This window comes from Taudactylus pleione, unplaced genomic scaffold (genome assembly GCF_031769625.1).
Source record: "Taudactylus pleione unplaced genomic scaffold, aTauple2 ptg000436l, whole genome shotgun sequence".
NCBI classification, from domain to species: domain Eukaryota; kingdom Metazoa; phylum Chordata; class Amphibia; order Anura; family Myobatrachidae; genus Taudactylus; species Taudactylus pleione.
Genome location: NW_028284838.1, coordinates 11183578 through 11196067, shown reverse-complemented (window position 1 = coordinate 11196067; position 12490 = coordinate 11183578). Strand labels below are relative to the sequence as shown.

The 12490-nt window shown below is 43.6% G+C and overlaps 1 protein-coding gene across 1 annotated transcript in view; it reads left to right on the top strand.

The window, feature by feature from the left end:
• Positions 1–305: 305 nt before the first annotated feature.
• The window catches only part of LOC148505862 (palmitoyltransferase ZDHHC20-A-like), a 28245-nt gene continuing 16060 nt past the window's right edge, over positions 306–12490 (top strand). The window contains exons 1-2 of the mRNA XM_088447658.1: positions 306–423; positions 1675–1701. Coding sequence (XP_088303784.1) covers positions 306–423; positions 1675–1701 — 145 coding nt within the window. The remainder of the gene's footprint in view (positions 424–1674; positions 1702–12490) is intronic.

Sequence of the window (12490 nt, the reverse complement as noted above, 5' to 3'; positions counted from 1 at the left end):
GGGGTTCGGATTTCAGAAATCCGAACCCGCTCACCCCTAGTTGCTATATAGATACATATACATATATATATATATATACAGTTTAGCTGCCCAGAAGATCTGTAAAGCAGGATGCCCTGTATTATGTGTAGAGCAAAGCTCCCATCGCTTCCCAGACCTGGCACATGCTACAAACACATGCCAATGCTGCCCATGTCCCTTTGTGACATCACAGTGTGGGTGTGAGAGCGGATCATTTATCTCCTAGTTACACCACCAGAGAGTGACAGTAGCTGCTTAGTCTTAGTGCCAGCAGCTACAAGCTCATGGAGCTGTCTCATGTGCAGTGGTGCTGCAAGCAAGTGGTCCTTTGGATCCCAGTGGTCCTCATTACACTGGCAGTGTTCTGGGGCTACCACGTGTATGTGTCTGAGCTATGTATTGGTGAGTATTGTACTTTCTGCTGACCCTAAACTGACAAATGCCCTGTCACCCAGCATGGGAATGCACATGAGGTCTTGTGTGATTGTACCAATCTTCTGTGTTACATATACATGTACATGTGTATATATATATAATATATATATATATATGACATAACATAAACTGGGGCACTTCTGTGTGACATTATATTAATTAGGTACTGTATGATATAATATAAACTGGGGCACGTCTGTGTGACATATTATTTAAGTACTGTATGATATAATATAAACTGGGGCACTTCTGTATGACATAATATAAACTTGGGCACTTCTGTGTGACATTATATTAATTAGTAACTGTATGATATAATATAAACTGGGGCACGTCTGTGTGACATATTATTTAGGTACTGTATGATATAATATAAACTGGGGCACTTCTGTGTGACATTATATTATTTAGGTACTGTATGATATAATATAAACTGGGGCACTTCTGTGTGACATTATATTATTTAGGTACTGTATGATATAATATAAACTGGGGCACTTCTGTGTGACATTATATTATTTAGGTACTGTATGATATAATATAAACTGGGGCACTTCTGTGTGACATTATATTATTTAGGTACTGTATGATATAATATAAACTGGGGCACTTCTGTGTGACATTATATTATTTAGGTACTGTATGATATAATATAAACTGGGGCACTTATGTGTGACATTATATTATTTAGGTACTGTATGATATAATATAAACTGGGGCACTTCTGTGTGACATTATATTATTTAGGTACTGTATGATATAATATAAACTGGGGCACTTCTGTGTGACATTATATTAATTAGTAACTGTATGAAAATCAGTTGAAAAATACACCAAGTAGGATCTTCATAACAATGCATTGCCTATTTTTCATGTGTTCACAAGTGCTGGTGCTATAAATTGCATCAGACATTATGCAAGATGATATTATATACATTGGAAAGCTAGAAAGAAAAGCAATATATTTAGTAAAAGATGCAGACAGGATTGGTGAAGTTTAATGTTTACAGCCTTGTAAATAGAAAAGTGCATATAGAAGCTAATTCAAATTCTCCTTCAAATTTTGAGTCTAATACTAGTTCCAAATATATTTTTAATATCAGCTATCAAAAATTAATCCATTTGTATTTTTAATTCTTAAGAAACCTTTCTTAATGTACATCAAAAACAGCAAACAGTAATGTAAACAAATGTATTTTTTTCTTCCTTTTACTGCAGTTACAATACAATCATACACTGAAAGAGGTAAGTTCTTAAATAACTATTATTTATCTATAGCAGGCAGTGTTTTTAATAGATACGTTTTTAGAAAATCTTTTTTCTTTTATTTTTATTTAATTACAAAGCTGCTTAAGACAGAATGATGCTGCAGTATTTACTGTGTAAAACAGAGGCTAACAACAAGAACGGAAATATTTTTGCCCTTATATGTGTAAAAAAATTATAAGTATTGTGACTTATTAATGTAAACAAAATAAACAATTGTACACATCAAAAGATAGAGTGGAATAGGCTTAAAGGTAGGTCACGTGCTGAGGGGGGATAGTTATTATTGTTACGCAGGGGAGAGAGAGGTGGAAGGGAGGGATCAGGCATAGTCAATAGGATGCATCAGGACAGAAGCTCTATTTAAGGGATTAAGGGGTCAGGAGATGCTAGGGGCAGTATGCTGGGAATCTGCAAAATTGAGAAGCTTTTTCACCACCCTGGATTACATCTACTGCAAATTGAAATTTTACTTTGCTGATTATTTTATATTTTATTTCTACCAAAAGCTTTGCTTGGTCTTTGTTTCCTAGATGTTTGCTTTTATCCAGTTTAATGAATTGTGCCATACTATTACACTCTCTTATTTGCTATTCTGTTTTACCTATTAGCCTATGCTTTTAGCCTTTGTTGTTTCCCCCCTCCTGGTCTTTTATGCACCTTTGACATTTTTCATTGCAAATGTTAGCATTTATAGACGTATTTGGTTATTGTGTATCTGGGTTTATTCGTTTTGCTTTACACGGTGATGTTATTTTATGTATTTATGGCCATTTTACAGAACCACGTATCCAATTGTTAATTATTTCTTCTCACGGACCTCAATAACAATAATAATAATAAAAAAGTCCCAAGAAAATTAGGCTAATGCAATTTTTATTGCTCCCTTATGGGAGTCCCCTTAATGCTGCTGTTGTGATGGACTGTATCAGTCTTTTTGAGGAAGCACTTGTTATAGTTAGAAGATGTGGAGAGAGAGCCCTAATGGCAAAAATAAATATACAGAACAGTATTCTGTCTGAGTCAGAGGCTGGTCCAAATGTGGACAGATCCCACAGATATCTGCAAACTGCGCATGTGTCAGTTGATGGATCTCTCATGAAATGGGCATTTCTGGGCGGCAAATGGCTAACTACCATGTAATCGCACACAACCAACTCTGGCATGTGAGTGTTGTGGGCGTGTAGGCAGATTTCCCAGCACGTTGGTGAGGTGCATCTGTCTCAGACGGATTTTATGCACTTATCAAGAGGTCAGTGTAATTCTCAATACTAATGATGACAGTGGGCAGAATGATGCATACGCCTGAAGATGGACTGATACTGTCATAGACTGGCAGATACTCTCCTTAGCATAAGGCAGTAAAGAGGCTGCTGCAGCAAGGTGGCATACAGGCCGTGGATGCATCCGACAAAGAATCAGGACCAGAGTGTTGGAAATACATGGGCTTCAAAGGGTCGACACAGAAATGGTTGATGCAGAAAAGGTTGACACATGGTTTTTCATGAATTTTCATGATTGTTAGGGCTAGGGTTAGGATTGGGGATAGGGTTATGCACCTGGTGGGGGGTTAGGTTAGGGTTAGTCACCAAAGGGGAGGGCTATGGTTAGGCAAACGGGGGAAAGTTAGTGTGAGGTCTCATATATATATATATATATATATATATATATGTATATATATATATATATGTCGAGTCTCCCATATCCCATATCAAAATGCTTGGGACCAGGGGTATTTTGGATATCAGAATATTCCGTATTTTAGAATATTTGCATAAAATAATGAAATATCTTGGGAATGGAACCCAAATCTAAACACAGAATACATTTATGTGTTATATACACCTTATACACACAGCCTGAAGGTCATTTTATACTATATTTTTTATAATTTTGTGCATCAAAAAAAGTTTGTGTACGTATATGAAATTAATTTATGTTTCATATACACCTTATACATACAGCCTGAAGGTTATTTTATACTATATTTTTAATAATTTGTGCTTTAAACAAAGTTTGTGTACATCAGACAGCTAAAGGTTTCATTTCCTCAGTCATGCTACAAATATCCTGTATTTCGGAATATTCCGTATGTCTGAATATTTGCATATGGGAGACTCAACTAGTATTTCTCTATATATAATTATATATATATATATATATATATATATATATGTATAGTATATATATATATATATATATATATATATATATACTATATAGACTAAAAAGTGGAATGTTATGCAATGGCCAAGTCAATCCCCTGACCTGAACCCGATTGAGCATGCATTTCACTTGATGAAGACAAAACTGAAGGGAAAATGCCCCAAGAACACGCAGGAACTGAAGACATTTGCAGTAGAGGCCTGGCAGAGCATCACCAGGGATGAAACCCAGTGTCTGGTGATGTCTATGCGTTCCAGACTTCAGGCTGTAATTGCCTGCAAAGGATTTGCAACAAAGTATTAAAAAGTGAAAGTTAGATTTAGGATTGTTTAGTTTGTCCCATTACTTTTGGCCCCTTAAAAAGTGGGAGGCACATATAGAAACCGTTGTAATTCCTACACCGTTCACCTGATTTGGATGTAATTACCCTCAAATTAAATCTGAAAGTCTGCAGTTAAAGCACATCTTGTTTGTTTCATTTCAAAGCCATTGTGGTGGTGAATAGAGGCCAAAATATGAAAATTCTGTTAATGTACCAATATTTATGTACCTGACTGTGGTGGTGAATAGAGGCCAAAATATGAAAATTCTGTTAATGTCCCAATATTTATGCACCTGACTGTATGTGTGTGTCAAATTTTTTGTGTTGACCATTTGTGTGTCAACTTTTTGACCTGTCGACCGTTTGACTATCGAGACACTGTCGATCTTTTAGATCACACCCTATTTTTTCTCCCAGGCAGCCTCAGTGGGCCGTCCCCTCAGATCCCGGCTTCCTCAGGCAACTGCCTAATGGAAGCTCCAACCATGTATATAAGCCTTGTATAATACCCAACAAAACCTGGGAAGTTTTTCAATTATTTAAGCTTTTTGAAATTCTAAAATAATTGTAAGAAATATGAAAAGAAAATGTGATTGAACAAGTAGAGATTATGTCCCCCTGCTTCCTCAGAGGTTCCCATAACAACCAACCAGACTTCAGCTGTCATAAAACAAAGCTGTGTTCAATCCCTATGATTCCAGGGGGTAGATTTACTAAAGCTTCTAAACCAGACAAGTGGAGGTGGTGCCTATAACAACCAATCAGATTCTGTCTATCATTTTCTAGAATGCAATAGAGACATGATAGGCAGAATCTGATTGGTTGTTAGGGGGGACACCACCACTTGTCTGTTGTAGAAAGTTTAGTAACGCTAGGTATCTGTTGTTTATAGAGTCTATCATTCTGTATATGAGGCTTTGATCTGCTTATTTGTATGGTACAATGGGTCAATCCTATTAAGTGTGTGGGGAGGGGAGCGAGTTGTTGATGCTACTGTGTAGAGAAGCTGGCAAGTCACCGCAACTTGCCTCCCTCATGGCCCAGTCTCACCTCAGACTTGCGGATGTTTGTATGCAGACAGAAATTAACAAGATCGGAACTACCATAAGTGCTGCATGTAACCTCACTGACTCGCACCACGATGGGACTCGCAGCTAAAAAGATTGCCCCAAAAGTATTAAGCCAAGAGTATATTTAATGCAGCTCAGTGTATTATAGCTACATATATTTGTATCAATTTCATGTTGCTGAATTCTTCTAGCATGCATGCATATTTATGAAGATGGGCGGTAGAACTGCGCTCTCGTTGACCAGGGGGTGGTGTGTTGTGGTTTCGGGGTGCTGCACCTTTGTGTGGGAGTACCTTTCCCACACTGAAAACGTATGGGGGTAGGGGGGGTAAGGTGCGCTCTTCCTGCTAGTAATGGTGATGACTTGTGTGTGTTTGTGAGTGGTGATAATTAGAATGTTTCTTCTGGTCTTGGTGATGTTTTGGGAGTGAGGAGGGTGTGATTGGGTATGGAGTGTAGTTTGGAGTAATGTGAAAAGGGGAATGGAATAGGATCAAAATGAGGCCAGCGAGACACAGTAATTTTGGGCAAAATCTTTTATTGAGTAGTCACAATGCTGCTCTGATAAGATCCCGGGCAGGTGGGTGGGGTTCAGTGATGAGTGGTGATGAGACTGGGGAGGTAGGTGGACCCTTTTAGGGGGCTCCTTCCCATGCGGTTCAGTGACCTTGCACGTCACCCCTACCGGTAGGTTTTTTGTTATGGTGATGTAGGTCGACGTTGCGGCCGTTGCAGATAGGTTGGAAGCTGCAGGTTTGTTGGTGAGCTGGATCAGTGTGTTGCTGGTGTGCTGCAAGTGCACGGCTGTTCTGATTGGTCTGCGGAGGTCAGCGACCGTAGTATGCAGCTGAAATTGGCTCTTGGTCGTGCCGCTGGTGGTGCGGAGCCAGAGGTGTGGATGGGTGAGCTGCTGGGAGGCTGGGTTGCAGCGTGTGTGCTGGGACCACCCCTGGGGGGTGGTCTGCCCGGGATACTGATTCAAAAAAGCCAGGGAGGAGGGGGGATGTGGAAAGTGTGACCGGGATGGAGCTGGTCACTGGCGATGTTGGCTGGGCGGACTTGCGGCCGGATGTGCGGGATGCTCTTATCACTGACGGTCCCTCGTGGAAATGGGGATCGACGGTGGAGACACCCCTGGCCAGGAGTGAGTTGCTGAGCATGCCTGGGAGCAGGGGGGAGAGGGGCTGGTCCGGGGTGGAGCCGGTCACTGGAGGTGTGAGCGGTGCGGACTAGCAGGTGGGTGGGCTGAGAGCTTTCTGCACTGGTGGTCCCTGGTGGGGATGGGGATCTTTAGTGGAGGTCAGCCTGGATCGGTGTCGGGTTTGATGTGAGGGTCTCCAACGCGTTTCGGCACAGGTGCCTTCTTCAAGGAGGTGTGAGAGGATCAATGCTTCTGAGGTTCTTATGTAGGGCACTTCCGGGGGTGGGGGTGTGATCAGGTGACTCATGGGGCCAATGGTGTGTTTGAAAGGTAATGTGGTGCAGGTGTGTGCAGGGACTTGCTGAATGGTGATGCGGTGCAGGTGTGTGCAGGAACTAGTTGGAGTGATGAATTTAATCAGATTAGGCCACTGGTGTGTTTGATAGGTAATATGGTGCAGGTGTGTGCAGGGACTTGCTGATTGGTGATGCGGTGCAGGTGTGTGAAGGAACTAGCTGGAGTGGTAAGTGTAATCATATTAGGCCAATGGTGTGTTTGAGAGGTAATGCGGTGCAGGTGTGTGCAGGGACTTGCTGGAGTGGTAAGTGTAATCATAATGGGCCAATGATGTGTTTGAAAGGTAATGTGGTGCAGGTGTGTGCAGGGACTTGCTGATTGGTGATGCGGTGCAGGTGTGTGCAGGAACTAGCTGGAGTGGTAAGTGTAATCATATTAGGCCAATGGGCCAATGGTGTGTTTGGGAGGTAATGCGGTGCAGGTGTGTGCAGGGACTTGCTGATTGATGATGCGGTGCAGGCGTGTGCAGGGACTAGCTGGAGTGATACGTGTAATCATATTAGGTCAATGGTGTGTTTGAGAGGTAATGTGATGCAGGTGTGTGAAGGGGTTTGCTTTTTTTTTTTTTTTAAATGTAATGCGGTGCAGATGTGTGTAGGGACTTGCTGATTGGTGATGCGGTGCAGGTGTGTGCAGGAAGTAGCTGGAGTGGTAAGTGTAATCATATTAGGCCAATGGTGTGTTAGAGAGGTAATGCGGTGCAGGTGTGTGCAGGGACTTGCTGAATGGAGATGCGGTGCAGTTGTGTGCAGGAAGTAGCTGGAGTGATAAGTGTAATTAGGTTAGGCCAATGGTGTTGTTTTTTTTTTTTTTTTTAAAGGTAATGCGGTGCAGGTGTGTGCAGGGGCTTGCTGAATGGTGATGCGGTGCAGGAAGTAGCTGGAGTGATAAGTTTAATTAGGTTAGGCCAATGGTGTTGTTTTTTTTTTTTGTTTGTTTGTTTGTTTTGTTTTTTTGAAATGTAATGCGGTGCAGGTGTGTGCAGGGACTTGCTGAATGGTGATGCGGTTCAGTTGTGTGCAGGGACTAGCTGGAGTGATTCGTGTAATCATATTGGGCCAATGGTGTGTTTGAAAGGTAATGCGGTGTAGGTGTGTGCAAAGAAGTGCTCAATGGTGATGCAGTGCAGGTATGTGCAGGGACTAACAGGAGTGATAAAAGGTGAGGTGATAGGGGTTGGGGCTGGAGGAGAGCGTGGGTGGGCTGGTTGGAGATTACTTCGTTATAACAAATTTGACTTCGTTGTCAATGTTGAGTCCCCTGGGGGTTAATGTTTTCAGCGTGAATATCCATCTAAGTTCCTCCTTGTTGAGGATTTTGTTATGGTCTCCGCCTCTCCAGTTTTTTTGCATGTGTTTGATTCCTATGAAAGTGGTGCCTTGTGTGCTGCTATGGTGGTATTCTTTGTAGTGTACGGGTATGTTATGGTGTTGTTTGGTGATGTTTCTCAGATGTTCGGCAATTCTGGTTTTTAGTGGTCCTGCCTATGTATTGTTGATTGCATGGGCATTGTATGAGGTAGATTACGTTGTTAGTGTTGCATGAAATGTGTTCTTTAATTTTATATGTGGTGTTTGTCTGTGTGGATGAGAATGTTGTAGTGGGTGTGGTGCTTCTATATTTTAGTGTTACGCAGTTGGTACATGAGCCGCAGTGGAAGAAACCCCCTGTGAGTTTGGAGTTGTCTAGAGTGCTTTGTGTTCAGATGGGTGGAGGAATGTGGTTGGATACGAGTTTGTTATGGATGTTGGGGGCCTTGCGGTAGATGACTTTGGGTCTGTTGGGTAGGATACTTGTCAGTTGTGCATCTTCCTTAAGTAAGTGCCAGTGTTTGTTGATGATTCTTTTTATTTGTGTCGCCTGGGTGTTGAATTGTGTGATGAAGGGAACGTGGTTGTCTGTGTTTTGTGGTTGTTGTTTGTATCCCAGAAGTGGTTTCCTATCTTCTAGTCCTATTCGGGTGAGTGTGGCTTCTAATGTGTCCGGTTTGTATGCTTTGACCGTGAATTGTTGTTTAAGTGTTGTGGCTTGTTCGTGATAGTCCGTGAGTTTTGTGCAGTTGCGTCTGATCCACTTGAACTGTCCTGTGGGGATATTGCTGAGCCAGGAGGGGTGATGACCACTACTGGAGAGGATGTAACTGTTGACGTCTATGGGTTTTTGAAAAGTCTTGGTCTGTATCTGGTGATTATCAATGTATATTTCTAGGTCTAAGAAGTTGACGGAGGATTGGCTGTAATTGGTCATGAATTTGAGGTTCCAGTCATTGTTGTTGATGTATTGAATGAAGTCAAGGAGTGTGTGTAGGGGACCCTTCCAGATGCAGAGGACGTCGTCTATGTATCTGGTCCATAGGACCAAATTCGCATCCCAGTCATGACCCGTCCATATGTGGGAGTCCTCCCAACTGCTCATGAACAGGTTAGCATAACTGGGCGCGAACTTGGTCCCCATAGCGGTGCCAGTCCTCTGCAGGTGGAAGTCCCCATCGAACCAAAAGTAATTGTGTGTGAGAATGTATTCAATGCCCTGGAGGATGAATGCGATCTGTTCTGGTTCCAGTGTGTCGTCGTGATTGAGATGGTGTTTGATGCTGTCAAGACCCTGTTGGTGATTGATGATCGTGTATAGGGATGTGACGTCGCTGGTGACTAACCAGTGGTCATCCCCCCAGGTGGTGTCCTCGAGTATTTTTAGTATGTGTGTTGTGTCCTGTAAGTGTGAGCGTTGGCGTTTGACGTATGGTTGAAGATAGTGGTCGATGTATTGTGATAGATTAGATGAGATGGAATTGATGCCGGAAATGATGGGTCTACCTGGAGGGTGTGTCGTGCTTTTGTGTATCTTGGGGAGATAATAGAATACGGGTATGACCGGGTTTGGGTTATGGATGAAGTTATATTCCTGCTTATTGAGGATGCCTGTGTCTAAACCGGTCAGGAGTATGTGTTTCAGTGTTTGGTTGAACTTGAGTGTCGGGTCAGAATTGAGTTTCTCATATGTGTCTCTGTCTTGAAGGATGCGCTGTGATTCTGTGATGTAGTCGAGTTTGTCCAGGAGTACTATGCCCCCCCCCTTTGTCTGCTGGTTTAATTATCAGGTTTCTGTCCGATTTGAGATTGTTCAGTGCACTTTTTTCGTTAGTGGTGAGGTTTGGGTTGTACCGTTTGTTAGAGGTATTGAGTTTGTTGATGTCCTCTGTTACCAGATGTTCGAAGGTGTGTATGAGGTGGCCTTTTAGGTGACTGGGAAAGAAGCTGGATGGGGGTTTGAGTGTAGTGTGTTTGTATTGGTTATGTATGGGTTCTTTTGTGATGGGGTTGGACATGAAGTATTTTTTGAGGGTGAGTTTCCGGATGAATCTGTTTAAATCAAGGTAAGCTTCGAATTTGTTAAGAGGGTTATGTGGGGCGAATTTAAGTCCTTTGTTTAGTACGGAGATGTCATTCGGTGTGAGGGTGCAGCTGCTTAGATTGAAGATACCTGTACTGATGGGTGGTGTGGGACTGGTCAGTGTTTTGGTGGTTTGTCCACCTCTGCATCCTCGTCTCGTTGGTCTAGCTTGCGTTTTGGCCTTGTTGGGGTGTGTGTTAGGGTAGGTGGCAGGCAGGCGCGGTTGCCTGCCTCCAGATCTAAAAAATGCTGTGACCATTGTTCGTCTGTGTGGATGGGTGTACATGGAGGTGGCAGTGGTGGTCGGGTGGCTTCTTGTGTGTTGTCTGTTTGTGTTACTGTTTGGTCTGGTGTCCCTCTGAGTGTGTTGACCCACCCTTGGTTAAGCGATTGTCTTGCTAGCTGTTCGTAGTGTTCCGACTCGGATGGGTCTTCTATTTCATGAATGCTAAATGATGTGTTGCAGTCTGAGTCTTGTTCCTGGTCGTTTGTGTCGTTATCTTGTTGTGTGTGTTTGATGGGTTCTTTGTGTTGTGAATCTTGGACATGTATTGCTGGTACGTTAAGTCTAGTTTTTCCTCTGTTTTATTTAGTTTGGTTCGTGTTAGTGTCACAAGGTTTTTAAATTCCTCCTCCCCTTTGTATGGATCCAGGTCTTTGTCAAGCGTGTTTATTTGGTTGTCTAAGAGGGCTAGGTCTATTTTGTGATGTCTGATGATTAAGTTGATCAATGATTTGGAGCAGTCATGAAGTATACTGTTCCATTCAGTCATGAATGTGGGATTGTCGTGGCTATGTGTGGGTGTTTTTTGGATGACTAGGCCCTTCGGGATGAGGTTATTATTGAAGTACCATTGGAGTATGTGTGCATCCCACCATACTTTGGACTCTCTGGTGATGAGTTTTTCGAGTTGAAGGTATGTTTGGCAGAAGGTGTTGCTGTTATTTTGTAGCGTGGCTCATTGGTCTAGTTCCTTTAAGAGGTATGTGTGGATTTGTGTATGGTCCCTTTGTTGTGTTCGGTTATGTGGTTACTTATTGTGTTTTGGGGGTGTCGGTGATTGTGTAGATTGCTGTTGGTCGTTGGTGCTGCAGTTCTGGTTACTGGTAGAAAATATGAAGATGGGCGGTAGAACTGCGCTCTCGTTGACCAGGGGGTGGTGTGTTGTGGTTTCGGGGTGCTGCACCTTTGTGTGGGAGTACCTTTCCCGCACTGAAAACGTATGGGGGTAGGGGGGGTAAGGTGCGCTCTTCCTGCTAGTAATGGTGATGACTTGTGTGTTTGTGAGTGGTGTTAATTAGAATGTTTCTTCTGGTGGTGATGTTTTGGGAGTGAGGAGGGTGTGATTGGGTATTGAGTGTAGTTTGGAGTAATGTGAAAAGGGGAATGGAATAGGATCAAAATGAGGCCAGCGAGACACAGTAATTTTGGGCAAAATCTTTTATTGAGTAGTCACAATGCTGCTCTGTTAAGATCCTGGGCAGGTGGGTGGGGTTCAGTGATGAGTTGAGTGGTGATGAGACTGGGGAGGTAGGTGGACCCTTTTAGGGGGCTCCTACCCGTGCGGTTCAGTGACCTTGCACGTCACCCCTGCTGGACCTATGGTCGACAGTCTAGGAAGTCTCGGGGGGTGGGGGGATTTGCAGAGTGGGTTGGAACACCTGTGCGGGTTCCCGCGTGTTGGTGTGAGTCTTGGCAGTACTTACCTACCGGTAGGTTTTTTGTTATGGTGATGTAGGTCGACGTTGCGGCCGTTGCAGATAGGTTGGAAGCTGCAGGTTTGTTGGTGAGCTGGATCAGCGTGTTGCTGGTGTGCTGCGAGTGCACGGCTGTTCTGATTGGTCTGCGGAGGTCAGCGACCGTAGTATGCAGCTGAAATTGGCTCTTGGTCGTGCCGCTGGTGGTGCGGAGCCAGAGGTGTGGATGGGTGAGCTGCTGGGAGGCTGGGTTACAGCGTGTGTGCTGGGACCACCCCTGGGGGGTGGTCTGCCCGGGATACTGATTCAAAAAAAGCCAGGGAGGAGGGGGGATGTGGAAAGTGTGACCGGGATGGAGCTGGTCACTGGCGATGTTGGCTGGGCGGACTTGCGGCCAGATGTGCGGGATGCTCTTATCACTGACGGTCCCTCGTGGAAATGGGGATCGACGGTGGAGACACCCCTGGCCAGGAGTGAGTTGCTGAGCACGCCTGGGAACAGGGGGGGAGAGGGGCTGGTCCGGGGTGGAGCCGGTCAGTATACTTCATGACTGCTCCAAATCATTGATCAACTTAATCATCAAACATCACAAAATAGACCTAGCCCTCTTAGACAACCAAA